Raw genomic sequence first — 21878 nt, forward strand, 5'->3', positions numbered from 1 at the left:
ATACGTCATGATGAGGAAAAAACATGTATAAGTCGCACTGGACTATAAGTCGCATTTATTTAGAACCAAGAACCAAGAGAAAACATTACCGTCTACAGCCGCGAGAGGGCGCTCTATGCTGCTCAGTGTAGACTACAGGAGCACTCAGCAGCATAGAGCGCCTTCTCGCGGCTGTAGATGGTAATGTTTTCTTTTGGTTCATGTCTCTTAGTTCATTTCTCTTGGTTCATGTCAAATTAATTTTGGTAAATAAGTCGGAGGACCAGCCAAACTATGAAAAAAAGTGTGACTTATAGCCCGGAAAATACGGTAGCTCACTCACTTGCCCTTACACACATGCACACTCACATACACGTACAGAACCTCTCCTGACTTTCTCTTTCTCGCTCTCTCTGGTTCTCTATCTTTCCCTCCCAGTGTTGAAATTAAGTTATATTGCCTCATTAAATTGTGATTAAATATGTTATTAATTAATTTTGGAAAGATATTTCATATCTTTACTTGTCACTTCACTTAACACTGCTACAGTTGAAGTTTGAAGCCGTGTTGGTAGTAAAAATATTGTGATGGTAGTAAAATAGGTGGTAAAAAGGTAGTAAATTAAATTTAAGAATCTCTGTATAAACCCTGTTTAAACAATCCTATTCATTTTCATTAAAGATGCTGTAGGGAACTTTTGTAAAAAAAAATATTTTTTACATATTTATTAAACCTGTCATTATGTCCTGACAATAGAATATGAGACAGATAATCTGTGGAAAAAAATCAAGCTCCTCTGGCTCCTCCCAGTGGTCCTATTGCCATTTGCAGAAACTCAATCGCTCCCGGTAAAAAAACAACCAGAGCTGCAGTCCGTAACTTTGTTTGTGTTCAAAATGTAGAAAAATATATATAATAAGCGAGTACACCATGAATCCATTTTCCAAACCGTGTTTTTAGCTTGTCCTGAATCACTAGGGTACACCTATAATAAGTGTTTATATTCTGACTATTTTAGATTGCTTTGGGGATACCGCGGCGGAGTTACCCAGTACCTTTGTGATTCTTCATAGACATAAACAGAGAGAAGTAGTTCCGGCTACGATGTTCTTCCGCAAGACGCAAGCAGTTCTGTTTATTAACCGCTAGAGCGTCAAAAGTTCCCTACCACAGCTTTAATTCGTTAAAATTGTACCGATATTTGCACTTATATGTTTCAGAAAACACTTTGATACTATTATAAGAATAAAAAACATATATAACACAGCATGGGATTCATATCAGGAAAATGTGGAAAAATCTCTAAAAGACAGATTAACAAATATAACGTTAACTTACCAGCATCACATTAGGTGAGCATCTAACTTGATCATCTGTGATAAAGCAACGCAAAAATACATGTTACATGTCCTTTAAGCTACCCATTTGTAAACTCAGGTTATACTTGACTATTTTCAAAAGATAATAAAGATAGCGATTTTCTTACCTCATTTTGTCATGTTTGCACCTCTCAGAACACCTGACCCTTCTTGTGTTCACCGTTTTTGTTCTCCATTGACATGTCACGACTCAAATTCGCTCAAAATAAAAAAATATTTACAGGAAAATATTAAATAAATTGGGACCGACCGAGCAGTCAGTTATAATCACCAGCAGCTCACACAGTCAGCCAAGACGACAATAACGGTCATATTTTAAATGTAGAAAGGCGCCAACCGATTCATTGTCCAGTTTCCTGAATGACAGCCAGATTAACCAATCATGATAGAAGTAATAAAATAAAACTACCAATGGGAGTTGTTTTCAGTGTGATAAAGCAGCGAAATGTATATAGTTTAATTGTTGTGATAATATTTAACATATACCTTTAGATTTTAGTATAGGTATCATGACTAAAATATTTAAAAATGCTATTAAAATAATAATAATCTTAAATAATTTAATATAAATAATTTAAAAGCTTGTTAATCCTTTTTCAACTATTTAGCATTAAACATTTTTAACGTTGTTTCATTAAAGCAACTGACCTTATTTCAACCATATTTCAATGTTGAAAGTTGGTCATGTGCTGGAAGTTTTTAAACCGTTCATCTTTAAACGTTGAATCAACGTTGTTTCAACGTTGAAACCACAACTGACCTTATTTCAACCATATTTCAACGATGAAGGTTGTTCATGTGCCGGCTGGGTCATGGGGCATTTCCTTTGACCAGCAGCAGTCGCGGAAAAAACCTATTTTGCCTAAATATCTTTTTTTTCATTTAGTACTGCCCTTCAGAGGCTACAGAAGATAGTTACATGTTTCTCATAAGACAAAATAACCCCCTTTTTTCTTTCTGTAGCATCGGTGAGCATTTTAACCTTATGTGCATATGAGTCCCTCAGTTGTCCTCAGTGTGAATTGATGGATCTCAAAATCATACAGTCACTTTTGGAAAATGTTCAGATATGCACAAGATGCTGGAAAACCAGAGAATGTGCAAGAGCAGGGGGATTTTTCTGAAGAAATATTTAAAATGAACAGTTCTTTTATGATGACACCACATGTAAATACTTGGTAACAGTACCTGGTTGAGTGCCCAGGTGGCAGTATCGTGCCTTAACTCTAACACCTGTCACACAAGAAGAAGAGGCAGCACTGGCAGCTACTCTGAGGAGAGCTGTGTTCATCAGAGTAAATTGTTATTATTTTACTAGTCATAGACTGGGAAATATTATATAACCTATTAACAGTGGTTTTCTGTGTTCATATACTTAACTAAAGGGTGATGGCCAGCGCCACAGCACAAGGTGGCCACCAGCCCAGCACCACAGCACAAGTTGTCCGCCGGTCCAGAGTCAAGGCACAAGATGACAGCCACAGCTGACCCTCCAGAGTCGAGTCAGGTTCCCGTTGACCTTCCAGAGTCGAGTCAGGTTCCAGAGTCGGGTCAGGTTACCGTTGACCCTCCAGAGTCGGGTCAGGTCACCGTTGACCCTCCAGAGTCGGGTCAGGTCACCGTTGACCCTCCAGAATCGAGTCAGGTCACCGTTGACCCTCCAGAGTCGGGTCAGGTTCCCGTTGACCCTCCAAAGACGAGTCAGGTTCCAGAGTCGGGTCAGGTCACCGTTGACCCTCCAGAGTCGGGTCAGGTCACCGTTGACCCTCCAGAGTCGAGTCAGGTCACCGTTGACCCTCCAGAGTCGGGTCAGGTTCCATTTGACCCTCCAGAGTCGAGTCAGGTTCCCGAGTCGGGTCAGGTCACCGTTGACCCTCCAGAGTCAGGTCAGGTCACCGTTGACCCTCCAGAGTCAGGTCAGGTCACCGTTGACCCTCCAGAGTCGGGTCAGGTCACCGTTGACACTCATGAGTTATGCACTACCACAGTTAGACCTCAGGAGTCAAGTCAAGTCACCAGTGTTCTTCATGGGCAAAGTCAAGTCACCGACTATCTTCATGGGCAAAGACAAGTCACCATTGATCTTCATGAACAAATGCAAGTCACCATTGATCTTCATGAACAAATGCAAGTCACCATTGATCTTCATGAGCAGAGTCAGTGATTATTTTTAAAGGGTGATTATTTTAATAAATACCACGTTTTCTTTACTCGTCTTATTTTTGTATTTGCAATCAATACGGCCTATGCATAGTAACACTTCATTTCTTTCTTTGTTCAAATCTATGAACAGTTACACGATTAAAACTAATCTTGAAAAACTGAGCGACCACATTGCTACATTAAACTCTGTAAAATGTTAAGTTGGTCACAGTGCCATGCACTTAATGCCTCATCTGTGGTCATTCTTCAATAAGGTTCATTAGTTAACATTAGTTAATTACATTAGTTAATATATATATATAAATAACATAAATAATAATGAACAATATTTCCACAGCATTTATTAATCTTAGTTCATGTTAATTTCAGCATTTACTAATGCATTGATAAAATCACAAGTTGAGTTTGTAAACATTAATGTACTATGAACATGAACATTGAACAACTCAAAGATTAATAAATTGTGTAATAAATGTATTGTTCATTGTTCATTCATGTTCGTTAATACATTAATGTTAACAAATGGCATCTTATTGTAAAGTGTTACCATTAATATTTATTCATCATACTGTTGAATGCCACAGCGCAAGATGGCCGCCAGCCCAGTGCCACAGCGCAAGATGTCCGCCAGCCCAGCGCCACAGCTCAAGATGGTCGCCAGCCCAGCGCCACAGCCACAGTTCCCGTTGACCCTCCAGAGTTGAGTCAGCTTCCCAAGTCGGGTCAGGTCACCGTTGACCCTCCAGAGTCGGGTCAGGTCACCGTTGACACCAGAGATGTGTAAAGTACTAGAGACCCAGACTTGAGTAAAAGTACAAGTGCTTTACCAAAAAAGTGACTTGAGTAGAAGTTGAAGTGCTCTTTAAGCACCACACTTAAGTTGAAGTACTAGAGTATTCAAAATTTTTTGAACTTAAGTATTGCAAGTAGTCTATTTTAAAATTTACTACTCAAGTACTGAAAGTAAAAGTACAAGTATTGTGTTATGTAGTTATTAAAGAAAGTAGTCAAAAGTTTGATAATATTGTTTTTATTATTTCAAATGATTAACCTAAAGGACACTCACAATTCCTTTGACTGTATCTTTTTGAAAAACAAAAAAACAGATTAAAGGGTTGGTTCGCCCAATTTGCTAAATTATGTAATTAATAACTTACCCTCATGTCATTATAAAACCGTAAGACCTCTGTTTATCTTCGGAACACAGTTTAAGATATTTTAGATTTAGTCCGAGAGCTCTCAGTCCCTCCATTGAAACTGTGTGTACGGTATACTGTCCATTAGGGCTGCACGATATTTGGAAAAAATTACATTGCGATATTTTATTTTTCTGCGATATATATTGCGATATTTTTTCTTACAAACAAAAATGGGGTAAGCACACTTACATTCTCATTTTAAATGATTTAAACATTGACACCATTGTGTCAATTCATTAATATGCGCGAGGGAGAGAGAGCAAGAGAGCGCTCATGTTGTTTGAAGACGGCTCGCTCTCTCTGTCTCTCTCGCGCGCGCTCTCTTTTTCTGTCTATTTCGCGCGCTCTCTCTCTCTCTCTCTCTGTAGCTATGTCAAAATTCAGGGTCTGCATCCTCCTTAGGATCCTTCCTACCCGGTTGAAAGAGGAGGGGTCCTCCGACGACCGCAAAAACCGGAAGTCGGTGTTTGTGAATTTGGACAGCCTACCCTTCTTTCAGTTCCCTCCCTTACGTCTATGTCCCTTACCCGTTTCTCTCCCCGGAGCTTTATAAACACTTCTGTCTGCTCTTTCGTCCTTAGAAGCGTTAAAAACAGCTTCAATCACTAACAAATAAGCTGTGTGTAAGGGGATATTCACACAGGCAGTAAGGAAGAAGCTAGTTTACGAAAGTAAACGTTTTTTTTTTTTACATATACACGTAATGTAAAAAAAAAAGAAAAAGCTTAACGCTAAAAGTGAAAGTGAAAGTGAAGTGAAAGTGACATTCAGCCAAGTATGGTGACCCATACTCAGAATTTGTGCTCTGCATTTAACCCATCCGAAATGCACACACACAGAGCAGTGAACACACACACACACACTGTGAGCACACACCCGGAGCAGTGGGCAGCCATTTATGCTGCGGCGCCCGGGGAGCAGTTGGGGGTTCGATGCCTTGCTCAAGGGCACCTAAGTAATGGTATTGAAGGTGGAGACAGAACTGTACATGCACTCCCCCCACCCACAATTCCGTCCGGCCCGAGACTAGAACCCACAACCCTTCAATTGGGAGTCCAACCCTCTAACCATTAGGCCACGACTTCCCCAACAAAACAAAACAAAATGCCTAACTAGAAAACCACTGAAAATATATATTTTTGAAAAGCCAGTTTTTAAAAAACATCGAAAATAATACTCCGCTACCGCTCGCTTCGTCCTGCCGAAAACAATTATGGGATAGGTAGGACGTGAAAGGATCCACCACACCCATCCTTCCAATTCGGGGAAAAGGAGGACGCATTCGTGGGCCGCATTTGAAGGATCCTACAAATTTGGACAGCCTTCGTCGCGGCGCTGTGACGTAACATCCTTCAAATGAGTCCTCCGAAGGATGTAGACCCTGAATTTGGACACAGCCTCTGTTTCTCTCGCGCGCGCGCTCTCTCTCTCTGTCTCTCTCGCGCGCGCTCTCTCTCTCTGTCTCTCTCGCGCGCGCTCTCTCTCTCTGTCTCTCTCGCGCGCGCTCTCTCTCTTTGTCTCTCTCGCGCATGCTCTTCTCTCTGTCTCTCTCGCGCTCTCTCTCTGCCCTGTTAAACTTGCATGTGGTTTTCAGTCCTGTCAATGATAAACTTTCACTCTATGAGTGTTAAGCTGTGCAATTAATCCGCGAATCACATTCGTCAAGGGCCGGGAAGCAGCTGGCCCGTACAGTTAATGAATAACAAATCAACTACGACAGCCTACATCGCACATCCTGCGATGTGACTATCGTGGATTCGTACATCGTGATATCGATGCTCAAACGACACATCGTGCAGCCCTACTGTCCATGTCCAGAAAGGTAAGAAAAACATCATAAAAGAAATCCATGTGACATCAGAGGGTCAGTTAGAATTTTTGAAGCATTGCAAATACATTTTGGTCCAAAAATAGCAAAAACTACGACTTTATTCATCATTGTCTTCTCTTCCGTGTCTGTCGTGAGAGAGAGTTCAAAACAAAGAAGTTTGTGATATCCAGTTCACGAACGAATCACTTGATGTAACCGGATATTTTTGAAACAGTTCACCAAATCGAACTGAATCGTTTTAAACGGTTCGCGTCTTCAATACGCATTGATCCACAAATGACTTAAGCTGTTAACTTAAGTAATTCATGCACTCAAACAGTTCACTGACTGAACTACTGTGAAGAGAGAACTGAAGATGAACACCAAACCGAGCCAGATAACGAACAACAGACTGACTCGTTCACGAGTGAAGAACCGTTTCTGTCAAACGCGTCTGATTCGTGAACCGAGGAGCTGATGATGCTGCGCATGTGTGATTCAGCATGAAGCAGACTGACATACAAGGCATCTGAATCGAACTGATTCTTTTGGTGATTGATTCTGAACTGATTCTGTGCTGGTGTTATGAGCGCGGGTAAACCGAAGGCTTGCAGTCAACGCCAATGGCGCCATTACGTCGAGCACAAAAGAACCGGTGAAATGTTTTCTTCAACCGGTTTACTGAATCGAACTGTCAGAAAGAACTACTGGTGATCCGAAAACCAATGCAATCGGTTTTCGTGAACGAGTCATTATCTGGCTCGGCTCAGTGTTCATCTCTCTCTTCACAGCAGTTCAGTCAGTACGCGCAGTCTACTTAATCGCTTGATTCGCTCAATGATGTGTCAGCTTCATCAAACCTGCCATCTACAGTTCTAGCAGTGGTAATGTTGGTTTGTAATGGAATGATTCGTAACATTTTTATAATTGTTACGAGTAATGATGCAGCACATAAAAAAAATATCGGAGTAAAAGTATTTAACAAATATATGTACTGAAGTAAAAGTGGAGGTAGGAGAAAAAAATAATACTCTAGTAAAGTACAGATACCGCCTTTTAGTACTTAAGTACAGTAGTGAAGTAGTTCTACTTCGTTACTATACATCTCTTCATGGGCAAAGGCAAGTCACCATTGATCTTCATGAACAAATGCAAGTCACCATTGATCTTCATGAGCAGAGTCAGGTCACCAATGATCTTCATTAGCAGAGTCAAGTCACCATTGATCTTCCTTAATCCAGTCTAAACACCACAGAACTACCAGAGTCTCTCCACGTCTCTGCGGAACTACCAGAGCCTCTCCACGTCTCTGCTGAACTACCAGAGCCTCTCCACGTCTCTGCTGAACTACCAGAGCCTCGTTACGTCTCAGCCGAACTCTCTGAGCGCTCGACTGATCCTGTCATGGCCACGGAGGCCACCCTTAACTTGTTCATGTTCTCTGTTTCAGACTTGCCTAACCAGACTTGCTCTCCTGTGTCATCGATCCCACTGTGGTGGTCTTCTGCGCCACCCTGGTGGGCATCTGTCTCGGCCGCACGGCTGTGGTGGTCTTCTGCGCCGCACGGCTGTGGTGGTCTTCTGCGCCGCCCTGGTGGGCTTCTGTCTCGATCGCACGAATGTGGTGGTCTTCTTCGCCGCCCTGGTGGGCTTCTGTCTCGACCGCATGGCTGTGGTGGTCTTCTGCGCTGCCCTGGTGGGTGTCTGTCTCGACCGCGAGGCTGCGGTGGTCTTCTGCGCCGCCCTGGTGGGCGTCTGTCTCGACCGCGAGGCTGTGGTGGTCTTCTGCGACGCCCTGGTGGGCGTCTGTCTCGACCGCGAGGCTGTGGTGGTCTTCTGCGCCGCCCTGGTGGGTGTCTGTCTCGACCACGAGGCTGCGGTGGTCTTCTGCGCCGCCCTGGTGGGCGTCTGTCTCGACCGCGAGGCTGTGGTGGTCTTCTGCGCCGCCCTGGTGGGCGTCTGTCTCGACCACGAGGCTGCGGTGGTCTTCTGCGCCGCCCTGGTGGGCGTCTGTCTCGACCGCGAGGCTGTGGTGGTCTTCTGCGCCGCCCTGGTGGGCTTCTGTCTCGGCCGCACGGCTGTGGTGGTCTTCTGCGCCGCCCTGGTGGGCTTCTGTCTCGATCGCACGAATGTGGTGGTCTTCTTCGCCGCCCTGGTGGGCTTCTGTCTCGACCGCGAGGCTGTGGTGGTCTTCTGCGCCGCCCTGGTGGGCGTCTGTCTCGACCGCGAGGCTGTGGTGGTCTTCTGCGCCGCCCTGGTGGGTGTCTGTCTCGACCGCGAGGCTGCGGTGGTCTTCTGCGCCGCCCTGGTGGGCGTCTGTCTCGACCGCGAGGCTGTGGTGGTCTTCTGCGCCGCCCTGGTGGGTGTCTGTCTCGACCGCGAGGCTGCAGTGGTCTTCTGCGCCGCCCTGGTGGGCGTCTGTCTCGACCGCGAGGCTGTGGTGGTCTTCTGCGCCGCCCTGGTGGGCTTCTGTCTCGACCGCATGGCTCCAATTCCACCTTGATCAACTCTGGATTCTTTCCCCTGTCAGTTCAGCCCTGGGCCACTGAACTTTCTGTTCCCTGCTGGACTTGTGTTTTGTTGTTGTTGTTTTTTTTTTTTTTTTCTCTGTTTCCCTCTATGGACCTGGCCCTCCCCCTGATCCTCCGCCGGTCCATCTCCCTCCTGGTCTCCTTGTTGCTGTTTCTTTTATTTTTATTTTTTTATTTTTTTTTGCACTTCTTGTCTCTGAATCCCTATATTACCTGGCCCTCCGACTTCCCCTGGTCCTCCGACTTCCCCTGGTCCTCCGACTTCTTGTCTCTGTTTCCCTATGTTACTTGGCCCTCTATCCCTCACCCCGGTCCTCTGCCGCTCCACCTCCCTCCTGGTCTCTGTGTTCCTTGGTCTGTTCTTGTGTTGGGGTTGAGCATCTGGTAGCTGCTCCGTGGAGGAGGGGGTAATGTCACGGTGTCTGGTCTCTGTTTCCACTAGTGGTTTCACTTCTCCATAGGCACCTCACCTCAGGCACTACAATTCCCACAAAGCCTTGTCCCTTCATCACAGTAATTGCACTCCTGTTAATTGCACTCAGGTGTCTTCACTTCATAGTCATTACCCTGCCTATATTAACCGGTCTGTTTCCGTTTGTTTCATAGAGTCCTTTCTTTCCGAATAGTTCCTATTCCTATTCCTGTTCCTATCCCTGTTTGTTTGTTTGTTTGGATTGATTTTTGGTTTTAACCCCCTTCTTGTTGGATTCTGAATTTGGATTACCCATTAAACTCACACTGCGTTTGGATCTCTCGTCTCCGGTGTTTCCCTGGGTTCCCGATCGTAACACTTATTTTGTTAAAATATTTGCATATTCTGCAAGTGGTATGTAAACTCATGATCACTAATGTGACCCTGGACCACAAAAACAGTCTAAAGTGTAATTTTTTTGACATAATATGATCTAAAAGCTGAATAAATAAGCTTTCCATTGATTTATGGTTCGTTAGGATCAGACAACATTTGTCCGAGAAACAACTATTTGTTTGAAAATCTGGAATTTGAGGATGCAACAACAACAAAAAAAAACGGAGAAAATCGCCATAAAGTTGTCCAAATTAAGTTCTTAGCAATGCACATTACTAATCAAAAATTATGTTTTTATATATTTACGGTAGGAAATTTACAAAATATATAGTGACTTTGGTGTTCACAGAGTTATATTAATTTATATTATCAATGTTTTTCAGAGTATTTTGAGGTTATACTAACACGTTATACTAACACGTGTTTCTCAAGGAAAGCTGTGGCAGTGCAAGGACTGCAAAATAACAGTTTTGATTAGTTCACAGGTTGTTGAAACACTATATAGGAAGAAATAACACCATAGCGTGCCTTTATAGCAAGAAAGTTAAGTTCTATGCTCAATGAACACTATCGATTCTTTGAATCGGAACCGCATTCAAGGCATGTTTCATTTATAGAGCTGGGTTGATTTGACGTTATCCTCTCTGTGATTATAAAGTTCATATTCTCCATATTTGTATCGTAACCTGTTTTTCCCCCCTAACTTTCACAGTGATAGACAAAGAAAATGACTTGGTTTGATGGGCCATCTTAACATTGTTGAGTAAAACGCAAAACCCCAATAAATTTGATCGTTGAGGATACCGTAGCTGCTCACTGGGAGGCAGAGCAATGGAACGGTAGACAGATGAAAGCGCGAAGCAAGAACAACATTGAGGAGAAGGTTGCGACTTTGTTCTTTACCATCCAGTTAAATAGTTGTTCACAGAGTTATGTAAATTTATCACTATTTTGAGATTTAGCGTTTTATAGGCAGTTTTACTAACTCGTGTTTCTCAAGACAAGCATGTGGCAGTGCAAGGACTGCAAAAATAACAGTCTCAACTAGATCACAGTTGTTGAAACACTATAGATTAGTGCATGGACATGGTCACAGTAATTATTTTCCGTGCACTTATTCCGAGTGTCCCTGTAGATTTAAAACCTGGAATGTGCTACACAGCCATCTCAATCGTAACCACACAAAGGAGTACACTGGGTTACCTGCAAGTGTAGCCACGTTCAATTGCCATGTGTGTTATTGCTGCGACATGCTGTCAGAACGAGAGTATTGTGGTCACATCCATAACCACCTAAGAAACAGTGAGACTGTGCCTTGTATGTTTGAGCACTGTTTTCTTCAGACAAATGCAAGGCATAAAGTATTCCGGCACCATGCCGGATCTCCGGCGTGTGGCCATGAGGGAAAAAAAATATTTGAGAGCCTGCAGGTTTAATATTTTCGAGCCAGTTTATTTCACCTACCAATCATATGAAAGGAACGCAGTTTTAACTAACGTTACAAGCCTATCAGAAGAAGAGAAGGGCGGGTCCTTGCAACAGAGTATGATTGACATCCATACGTGAATGTCACATTAGCGTAAGCGATGTCAGAGAAAAAAAAAATGGAGCTTTATGAAGCCTGGGGATGATGTCCTAGCAATAGATAAAGGACTCAAAAATAAAGCCGAACATGATTTGTCATTTAGAATTTCCCAGCCACTGGTCACCCTGTGCAAAAAACTGGCAGAAGACAAAAAAGCGTTAACTAGCCTGTCGGTTTCAAATCAACATGCGAGTTACATGAACACTCATGGCATTGCACTACAGTTCAAAAAATGTTTGTCTGAAAAGCTAAAAAAATGCATGTTCTCACTCAATGTTGATGAAGCAACAACCTTGAATATGGATAAAATACTCAATGTGCTTGTTCGCTTTTTTGATAATGAAAGCAACGGAGTAATAACACAACATCTGGCAAGCAGAAAAGTCAACATTGCCAATGCCCCAAACCTTATGCTGGAACTTAAAGATGTCATGCAGACTTATGGTCTTGAGTGGAGACAAGTTACCAGCATCCTCCTTGACAACTGTGCAGTCACGAGAGGAAAAAAGTCTGGCCTTGAAACTCAAGCAATGAAAGAGAACCCATACCTCCTTGACGTATCTGGAGACACTGTGCACATGGTTTCCAATGCTGCCAAGGCCCTCATGAGTCCGTTCAGCTCAGAAGTGGAAAATTTCTGCTCCAATGTCTATTATGATATTGAGAAGTCACCAAAACAGAAGGAGATTTTCTCAGAGTTTCAGAATCTGCTCCATCTTCCTTCCAAGAGCTTGATAAGACCAATTAGCAACAGATTTCTTCAGATGCTGGAGGTGTGCAACAGGCTGAATGAACTCATGGATGTACTGCTGGTGCATTACTACTATGTGCTGGATCCAAATGAGGAACACAAATACAGGTAATGCTAATCATTTTGTAGTATAAATTAAGTATTTTTTTTGATGTGCTAGCCATTTATATTGTAATATATTGCATGTAGAGTGATGTGCTAGTTTAGAGTGTGGTTAGGTTTTATGTAGGAATAAGCAATGAAAATAGCCACAGTGGTGTGTGTGTGTGCGTAAGTGTATATATGTGTGTGTGTTTGTGTGATACAGAAAGCTTCTTAACGAAGTGCTGACAAGATATGCACTAACAGTTGAGGAAAAGACCAGAGTAGAAATACTTCAACAAGAACAAGCCACAGTTTCCCGAATGGGAACACAAGTCAACCTTAACCGGAAGGCACGAATCTCTGTGCTCTTTACAGAGTTTGACCGATTCAAGGTCATGGTCGACATGTTCAGAGGTATCTTGTAGTAGGCTAACTTGTGTAGGCAAAAACTTTAGGCTAAATGTAATGAAAGTTAATAACAGTTGTTGTTGTTTTTACAAAGGGAACAGGCAGGTCTCTACTACAGCAATCATAACCAGCTTTAGAAGTTATACAAAGTTATATAGAAGTGTTCAAATAAATAGCAGTTTATTATTAAGAAGAAAGTGAATGAAGTGAAATTATTTTTAATCCGTATGTTATTTCCATACTTCAAATGTAATGGCAAGTTTAGACATTCAATTCCAAGGAAAAATATTAAAATACTTTAAGTCTGCATTTTTTTAGCAGGAAATGAAGAAAAGGAATATTTATCTTAAGAAAAAACAATGGCAGTGTTGAGAATGTTCTGTTTTTTCTTCAGCTGCAAACATTGACATACACTTAAAACATTTTAAAGATTTAACTGATGATAACATATGATTATGATCTGACAAAAACAAAGGTTATGCACCAAAATATTACTTCAGTAATTTAAAGTTAAGTTAAATCTTGAAAAATGTCAAGAAAAAAAAAAATGAAAAAAGTTTGTCAAGTGTTTGAGGTTGAAGAGAAAAATCTTAACACTGCGTATTTTATTATTTTTATTTATTTTTTGAAACAGTTTAATATTCAATTTCCTTTGCTTCCAGTAAAAAAAAAAAATAAGCACACCTGGTCAAATTCGTAAAAAAATGGATTTGGAGTCATTTTTCCATTAAATTTGATATATGGAAATAAAAGCTATTAAAAGTAATAATACTTTATTCACTTGTTTTTAAAACACACTGCTATTTATTTGAAATGTATGTAACTGTTGTCTTTAATTCTGTTTTCTTGTCGTGACAAGTTTTTTTTTAAGCATGTGAAAATGTCAAATCAAAGTAAAACTTTTTTATGTTTGCAGGTGTACATTCAACATTTCAGGGATTTTTGCAAAAAATGCAACATGAAAAACCAATGGCGCACTTGCTTCACGTGGAGATGGTGGCCCTAGTTCGAGAGCTCCTCAGCAAATTTATGAAGCCGGAAGCCATCCCACTAAGGGCAAAAGATATCATCAAGGTTGATGTCCGGAATAGAGATTTGCAACTATCAGACAAAAGGTTGTCTGTTGGAAGATACTGCAACTCTGCACTGAACAAGGCCCGTGTGGAGAGGAAGATATGGGTGAAAAACATTTACAACTCTCTCAGAGAAGGATTCATGAAGTCATCAGAGTTCCTTCTCAAAAACCTTCCTCTGGACAACAAGATAATCACCTCACTTTCTGCACTCACTCCCTCTCTGATTCAAGATGACTCCATCTGTGGGGCTTTTATCACATTAGGAGAGGCCTTGCCTAATGTGGTCGCACCAGAGGAGATTGGTCAACTAGAGGAAGAGATACGGGCGTACCAAATAGAGGTGGACCTGGTAACGTGTGCCCAGAACTACATTGAAGAGGAAGGCCGAGTTGATGTAGACTGGTGGAGCAGAGTTTTATCCATGAAAAATCCAGAGAGAGGTGTGAGATTTCCTATTCTTGGTCACTTGGTCAAAGCACTACTTAGCATTTTCACAGGCCCCCTGGTTAAGGGATCATTTAATCTCATGGATGATATTCTTGAAGCAGACAGATGCTCCATGAATGTGGAAACTTATGAGAGCCTTGCAATTGTAAAATCTACGATTAAAGCAAGGGAGTGGACCGCATCGACAATGACAATAGACCAACCATTAAGGTGGTCTTGCTTGTCATCTTATCAAACATATCAAAAACATCTGCAGAAAAAGAAAGAGGTACAACAGGCACAAAAGAAGAAAAGGCTATGTGAGGCAGCAAGGATTCGGCCATCAGAGATATCAAACAAACTCATACGGCAGGCCAGAAATATCACTGGATCACTCAAAGTCTCCTCTAGACGAGCCAAACACTCATCCTCCTCCGCTGGACCATCCAGACCCTCTTCAACCTCCTCTGGACCAGCCAGACCCTTAGCTTCCTCATCTGGACCATCCAGACCCTCTTCAACCTCCTCTGGACCAGCCAGACCCTCATCCTCCTCCGCTGGACCATCCAGACCCTCTTCAACCTCCTCTGGACCAGCCAGACCCTTAGCTTCCTCATCTGGACCATCCAGACCCTCTTCAACCTCCTCTGGACCAGCCAGACCCTCATCCTCCTCCTCTGGACCATCCAGACCCTCTTCAACCTCCTCTGGACCAGCCAGACCCTCCTCCTCTGTACCATCCAGAGCCTCAGCTTCCTCCTATGGACCAGCCAGATCCTTAGCTTCCTCCTCTGGACCAGCCAGACCCTAAGCTTCCTCCTCTGAATCAGCCAGACCCTCAGCCTCCTCCTCTGGACCATTCAGACCCTTTTCAACCTCCTATGGACCAGACAAAGTAACCTCTGGACCATCCAAACTCTCTCTGCCTCCCTCTGGACCAGCCGAAGCCTCTTCTGGACCAGCCAAACTCTTTCTCCCTCCCTCTGGACCAGCCAAAGTTTCATCCTTCTCTTCTAGACCAGACAAAACCTCTTCTGGACTAGCCAAACTCTTTCTCCCTCCCTCTGGACCAGCCAAAGCCTCATCTTTATCCTCTGAACCAGCCAGAACCTCAGCCTCCACTGTACCAGCTCCATCTTCTGGTCCAAATGTCTTAAAAAGAAAGAGTTTGCAGGACTTTGCTTACAACCCAGACAAAAAGAAAAAAAAAATAGTGATAACTGCCTTGATTTCAATTCTAATCTTTAGTTAAGCAGTTCAGTTTTTTAGCTCGTTGAGCACTTGTTATTTAAGCACTTTAAGCACTTGTTATTGTTTAGAAGAAAACACTTTATTTGACAGTACTTTTAAATAAATGGTGCAAAGCATAATCATTGAAGAGAGTCATATCTATCTCAGTCTCAGTTTACCAGTTTTTTAAGCACTATAAGCTCTTGTTACTGTATTTTTGTTATTATCGTCAATATTTGAAGTAAGTCAAAATAAAAAAAAAGTTCAGGCTCAGGATTTTTTTCCACTTTAACCCCTGCAAATGTGTATGGCACATTTAAGTCCCATGAGAATAGGAAGGACAATCCTTATTCTCTTCAGGACTTTAAAACAGGGGTCGTTAGAGAAAGTGGTAAAGTTACTCAGGAATTCAGTGAAGATCTATTACCAGCTGAAGAGGAGAATGAAGATGTTTCAGGTAGTGTGGAAATGGTCACAGAAGAACAAGGTTTGTCCAAGACCATAGAGCTAAAATTTGCATCCATTTTGTTAAAACTTGAAAATTATTTTCATGTTCCTAGTAACGTAGACAAACCATGTTCCGTACAAAACGATGTTCCGTACAGGTGACATTTTATTGCGATTGCAAAATAAATAATTACAGATCGTACATAAACTATATATCTGTGTCATCCTTATGTTTCTCTATTTCACCTCTGATCTAGACGGAGACCCATCCGCTGTTTGTTTCAGTAAGATTTTAGTAAGTTTGCTCGGTGTGCCCACTGCGCTTGAAAATGAACAGTGGGCAAGAAATATTTAAAAACTTCAGCTTGGGAGGGAAGACAACTAGAGCAGCGAAAATGTACATTTCTGTTCAATTTATTTTTCCCACAGTACTACAGCCTTTATGAAATTAATGTTATGTTTTCACAATTTGTTATATATATTATCTTTCGTTGAATAAATGCTTAGAAATGGAAATGTTTAAACCTCGGTTGCGGGCGATGACCACTTAGCGCCACCCTCACCTGAGACAGGCAGCAGAGATCTCTTACATTATGAAGCTTTCACATTGGTTTATTATTTTAATTTTTTATTAATCAGTGCAAATTATTTAGAAAGATATGGAAATTATGTTCACTAACCTTTCACATGGTTCATGCTTAAGTCACATGCCATAATTAATATCATTACACACTCATCCCTAACTCGCATGTGCCTTTTATTAAAGTAACAATTAACTTGAATTTAAACAAATAAAAAGGTACTCATCTTTCATATTCATTTAAATTATGCTTTCTTCAGTTAAAAGAAATAACCGGTTCACATTTGATCAGTTAGATGTCCATTTTCGCCGATAAAATCAAATCTACTCAGTGGTGTGCTTCGATCAATTGATCAAAATACTTAAGTGCCCAACAATAAAGAGAGATTCATATCTTTATTATTTATCATTTTTATTATTCATTTTTTCACACATTTATTACAATATAAGCTTAAACAAAAATATACACTGATTAAGACATAGCTCTTCCTTAATATAACATTGGCTATTTGACTCTGGCGAAGCTTGAAATCACTAATATGGGTTAACCAATCTTTATATTTATATTCATCTTCCTATGTCTACAGGCCGGTGCTTCTGTTTTTCCAGAGTCTGTTCCTGATGCGTCCTCGCTTTTGTTTTAATTTTGTGACATTTCAATAATCTGTTCTTGGGTTCAGATACAAGCCATTATGTTGACACTGGCCATCATTATTGAATGTGACTGATCTTCAGGAAACTGCCTGGTGTGTTCCTGGTCGTGTGGTGCAGAGGTTTGGGGTGGATTTGAGGATGGCGTGCTGGACTGGCTCTGCTGGGTGAAGTTCGTGGTCCACGAGGAGGAGATGGACACAAATTGGAGCTGAACCGCACGGGTGTCACAGTGAGCAGAGGCAGTGATACATGCCTTTGCACAAATGATATGCCTGTCAGATGTAGGCCATGCACCGCGTTCACCTGAAGGCAGGACAACAACATGTTTTATATTATTATTTACATCAGCCATATAATTAATGTTGTTAACATTTTTACAACATGACAAACTAGTCTTAGACTCAATATCAATGCTTTAATGCCCCCTTGTCTAATTCCTACTGACCTGCTGGTATAAATGGGCCGTCCGTGCGATGCAGAGTTCTCGCGTCTCATCAGTGGAGGCTTGCTTGGCGTCCCAGATTTTGTTCACACTCTGCTGGAAACGGTCAAACTTGCAGAGCTGAGAATGGACTTTTTTGAACTCCAGTCCATCCCTTAAATTTCTGGTGGCCTTGAAATTTCCATCGAGCGTCTTCCTGTATAACAGATTAAAGATGCAATGAGCCAAAATTTGAATTTTTTAAGGGGAAAATTGTAAAATGATTTACCACAAAATATATAATCAAATAAACCATTAGCCAATGGAAGTTTTTCTAACCTTAATTGCTTCATTTGGACATGTTTGATGTATCTCCGTAAAAGACATCCAAGACGCAGCTCAACACTCTTAAGTGTCTGATTGACGGTTCCTCTGCACAGGTTGTACATTTCAGAGGAAATGTTGTTATTTTGAAAAGCTCGATCCAGCTGCTGGAGGTTGTTTTCTTGAGCTTTGATGTCAATTATGAACGATGGGTCTTTCATGCTAGCATGAAGCAGTTTGTCTCCGTCCTCCTCGCTGTTCTTCATGTACTGCTCCTCAATGCTGCCCGAGACTGCGGAATCATATTTGTGAGTCTCAGGTTTCTCAGACTTCTGAAGTGACGGCTTTGCTTGAGTCTGAATTTTGGGCAGTTTTACAGACGAGGAAGGATGGGTGTGGACAGAAGACAGACTTTGACGTTCTACCGCTGACATAGCACAAACTTTTGTCTCCTCTACAGACTGTGAAATCTGAGAAAGAGCAAAAGATCTGACAAGGGATCGAGGACGGAAGCTATGAGGAAATGGACTTTGGTGGTCTTCCTGAACCATTGTCTCTTCAAATGGTGTCTCTGTTCTCTCCATTGTCTCCGTATCAACTTCTGGTTCCTCCACAGACTGCAAAATCTGAGGAAGAGCAGAAGATCTGACGGGGGATGGATGATGGAAGGCATGAGGAAATGGACTTTGGTGGTCTTCCTGAACCATTGTCTCTTCAAATGGTGTCTCTGTTCTCTCCATTGTCTCCGTATCAACTTCTGGTTCCTCCACAGACTGCAAAATCTGAGGAAGAGCAGAAGATCTGACGGGGGATGGATGATGGAAGGCATGAGGAAATGGACTTTGGTGGTCTTCCTGAACCATTGTCTCTTCAAATGGTGTCTCTGTTCTCTCTATTGTTTCCGTATCAACTTCTGGTTCCTCCACAGACTGCAAAATCTGAGGAAGAGCAGAAGATCTGACGGGGGACGGACGTTGGAAGCTAGGAGGAAATGGACACTTAAGGTTTTTCTGAGCCATCGTCTCTTCAAATGATGTCTCTGTTCTCTCCATCGTCTCTGCATCAGCTTGTGTCTCTTCAGATGATTTGACATTTGCCTTTTGCTCTGTGGAAACTTTTGTCTCCTCGACAGATCGTGTGATCTTGGGGAAAGCAAAAGTCCTGGCAAGGCCAGGAGGAGACGGGTCATCAGCAGACGGACTCTGGAGGTCTTTTGGAGCTGTGTCTAATGTTATCACTGGTCTATCTAGTGGCAACACTTCAACATTTGTCTCCCGTACAAGCTCTTTGACCTGAGGGAAACCAAAATCATCTGCCTTGGGTTTCACAGGAAAGGCAGGCAGTTTTTTCACCTTCTGCTGCTGACCTGCAGATCCACTTTGGTGCACGGGAGAAACTAAGACGTCTCTGTTCACATCTTGAACCACCTTGCTTTTTTTTTTAGGTGTCTTGAGAGTCTTAATTTCCAAGCAGTGATCTTGAAATGCCTTGTTGAGGTTTTCAATGGTCGCTGCTGATAGTTTTAGTGCCTTGCTTGTGGCTGGACTGCAGGAGGATGATTTGGTGATGCTATTCAAGGCGATGATCAGATTTGATGAGTACGTTGATGCAGCGGTTGAATTTGCCTTCAATTCTGCTACCGTGGGACAAGTCGGCAGAGACTGAATGCTTTTAACTACTTTGGCATCCAGATCTTTTCCTGGTTTACCTGAAAACCAACACATTTTACACTGTAAGCTACCTTGACACAGCATTTTAGATCACACTGCAACCAAAGTGATTCAGATATGCTTTTTAATGAATGATGGTGTGTGTGTACATTAACTTACCTTTTGCCTTCACGGTCAGAACTTTTTTCGAGGCAACCTCCTGCATTTTTCTGAAGCTCTCTCGAAGGCGGCTCACATTGTTTGCCATATTGGCCTGGAACTCATCAATGATCTTCTGCAAGTCCTCCAGCCACTCCATGCTGAACATGGATTTCTCCACTTTTTCAATCTCCCATTCTAGCGATTCCTCTGCAAGAAGTAAAACATAAGTACCGTTAACTGTTAAGTACAGTTAGATGACATTAAAAAGCAGATCAATATATGGCTTAGGGTTGCACAGTTTATCAAAATTAAACTGGAATCATTAAATGGCTTGTTGTCACTGTCAAATCTCTGTGATTTAAGGCTGTGATTTAATTAAATATATGCGCTGCTTGTCTCAAAGTCAAGTGCAGATCTCATCTCTGCATCTGATCCCAATTTGGGGCTTTAGAGTAAATCTGTAAATGCATTAGGCATCATTAATTTTTCCTGAAATGCTTGTCAACAAAAGAGAAGTTTTAAGGGCTTTCTACAGTTCTCCGTCCAAAAAATAAGGTTAAGGGTCGATTGTTTAATGTTTGGAAATTAAGAAAAAAAGCCATGAATATTATAATTGATTTTATAGTTTTAAACACAAAATTTATGAATATTTCTTCTATTATTTTTATTTTATTATCAATTTTAAAATGTTACTTTTACTGGTTAATCAGTTTGTAATGCATTTAGGTACAACTGAATACCAATACATGCCTAAATATGAGTGTCTGATTCATTTGTATTCTTTTTTTATTATTTGAAGTTCTAGTTTTTTGTGAGGGCTTGAAGAATCAGGCCAATTAAAGACCATTAACTTGACCACTCTATTCGACTCATTGGTCTGAGTAGGCTACTGAACTACATGTGTATAAGTGTATAACTAAAACCAGATTACTAACGTATATAGTTAAATCGCTCCAGCAGTGACTGAAACTCCTCCTGGCGCTCTCGGGCTCTGTACTGAAGGTCCAGGAATTTGTTCATCAGCAGTTGATGTTTCACAAGCCTGTCAGTACAGTGACTGGAGGAAACATCCTCATCGGATGAGTCCAGAGATGTGTTCCTCAGCGACATCTCTGACATTTCATCCACAACTGAGGACGATGAAGATGATGATGAAAAAGATGTATTCTTGTTAAAAGCCATCTCTGATCCTAAAGGAGAACTCTTGTTCTACAGAGATTTTCAACAGTTCTCGTTTACACAGTTCTGAGAGAGATCGCTCTTGAGCCGTTTGATATTTTCAAACTGAATTTCTGGTCTTTTTTGAAAAGACGATTAAGCAAGATTTTCGCACTCGTTCAGACAGATATTCACTCAGTGATATTACTCGCATAACAAGCGACGATGAAATAAAATTTTCCAATTCCAAATCAGCTTTTATAGCGGCCCAAAGTGACGTCATCCACGAACATTCCATAGTGACGTGTCAGAGTTGCCCTGGCAACCATTGATTGCTATTGAGTAAACAGTAAAGCTCTCCCCGAAGCCATTTTTGGGATTTTAAATTAATAGGAAAGGCTCTTTGTATTGTACGTTACACTTACAACGCAAACTTCATGAACAGCCAGGTAAATTAGTTCTTTAAAGTCGCGAATTTTACCTGTTTAATGTAAAGCGTGAAATAATTATATTAATCTTAATGAGCAAGCATTAGACATCAGCGGACAGACGAGACATTATTAATATTGCAAATGTCTGTTTGAAATCTGAATACAGGGGCTTTATATGAGCATGATATAATTCGCTTTGTGTTATAACATGATTATGTTGTGTGCTAAATGTTATAATATACTTTTTTATTAGCATTAGCTACTATAACTTAATGTGCATCATTCAGAGCTAACAAAATTAAACAGTCTTTGAACTTTAATTAACACGTGACGCAACATTATAAAGAACGTAATTCCTATCCAAATGTAACACTTTAGCTGTTGTTTCTCAGATTCTCCTGTGTGTGGACCTAAATATTAATTATTGCAATACTTGTTGTATAGGCCTTATTGTATTCGAATCGCATCTGTTAATAATCCCAGATATATGTCCATGGTTAACGTTTCATGCCAACAGAAATATTTTGTGTTAAGTAAATACCTGTGTCGTCTGTGTGCACACTTCGTTTACGACTCCCGCATCGCTTGTCCGCAAAAAGACATTATGCATAACGCGCGAACTC

The 21878-nt window shown here is 41.5% G+C and overlaps 2 protein-coding genes across 2 annotated transcripts; both read right to left on the reverse strand.

The window, feature by feature from the left end:
• Nucleotides 1-16933: 16933 nt before the first annotated feature.
• On the reverse strand, nucleotides 16934-18977 carry LOC127978947 (uncharacterized). The gene is made up of 3 exons (XM_052583970.1): nucleotides 17871-18977; nucleotides 17556-17748; nucleotides 16934-17413 (listed from the first exon to the last, which is right to left on the reverse strand). Exons 1-3 carry the CDS (start codon nucleotides 18905-18907, stop codon nucleotides 17168-17170), a joined length of 1476 nt encoding a protein of 491 aa, XP_052439930.1. The 5' UTR covers nucleotides 18908-18977; the 3' UTR covers nucleotides 16934-17167.
• On the reverse strand, nucleotides 18933-21438 carry LOC127979603 (uncharacterized). The gene is made up of 4 exons (XM_052585185.1): nucleotides 20602-21438; nucleotides 19685-19873; nucleotides 19057-19563; nucleotides 18933-18997 (listed from the first exon to the last, which is right to left on the reverse strand). The coding sequence occupies exons 1-4, from the start codon at nucleotides 20846-20848 to the stop codon at nucleotides 18933-18935; spliced, it is 1008 nt and encodes a 335-aa protein (XP_052441145.1). The 5' UTR covers nucleotides 20849-21438.
• Between the last annotated feature and the right edge of the window lie 440 nt (nucleotides 21439-21878).

This window comes from Carassius gibelio, chromosome B19, assembly GCF_023724105.1.
Source record: "Carassius gibelio isolate Cgi1373 ecotype wild population from Czech Republic chromosome B19, carGib1.2-hapl.c, whole genome shotgun sequence".
NCBI lineage: Eukaryota > Metazoa > Chordata > Actinopteri > Cypriniformes > Cyprinidae > Carassius > Carassius gibelio.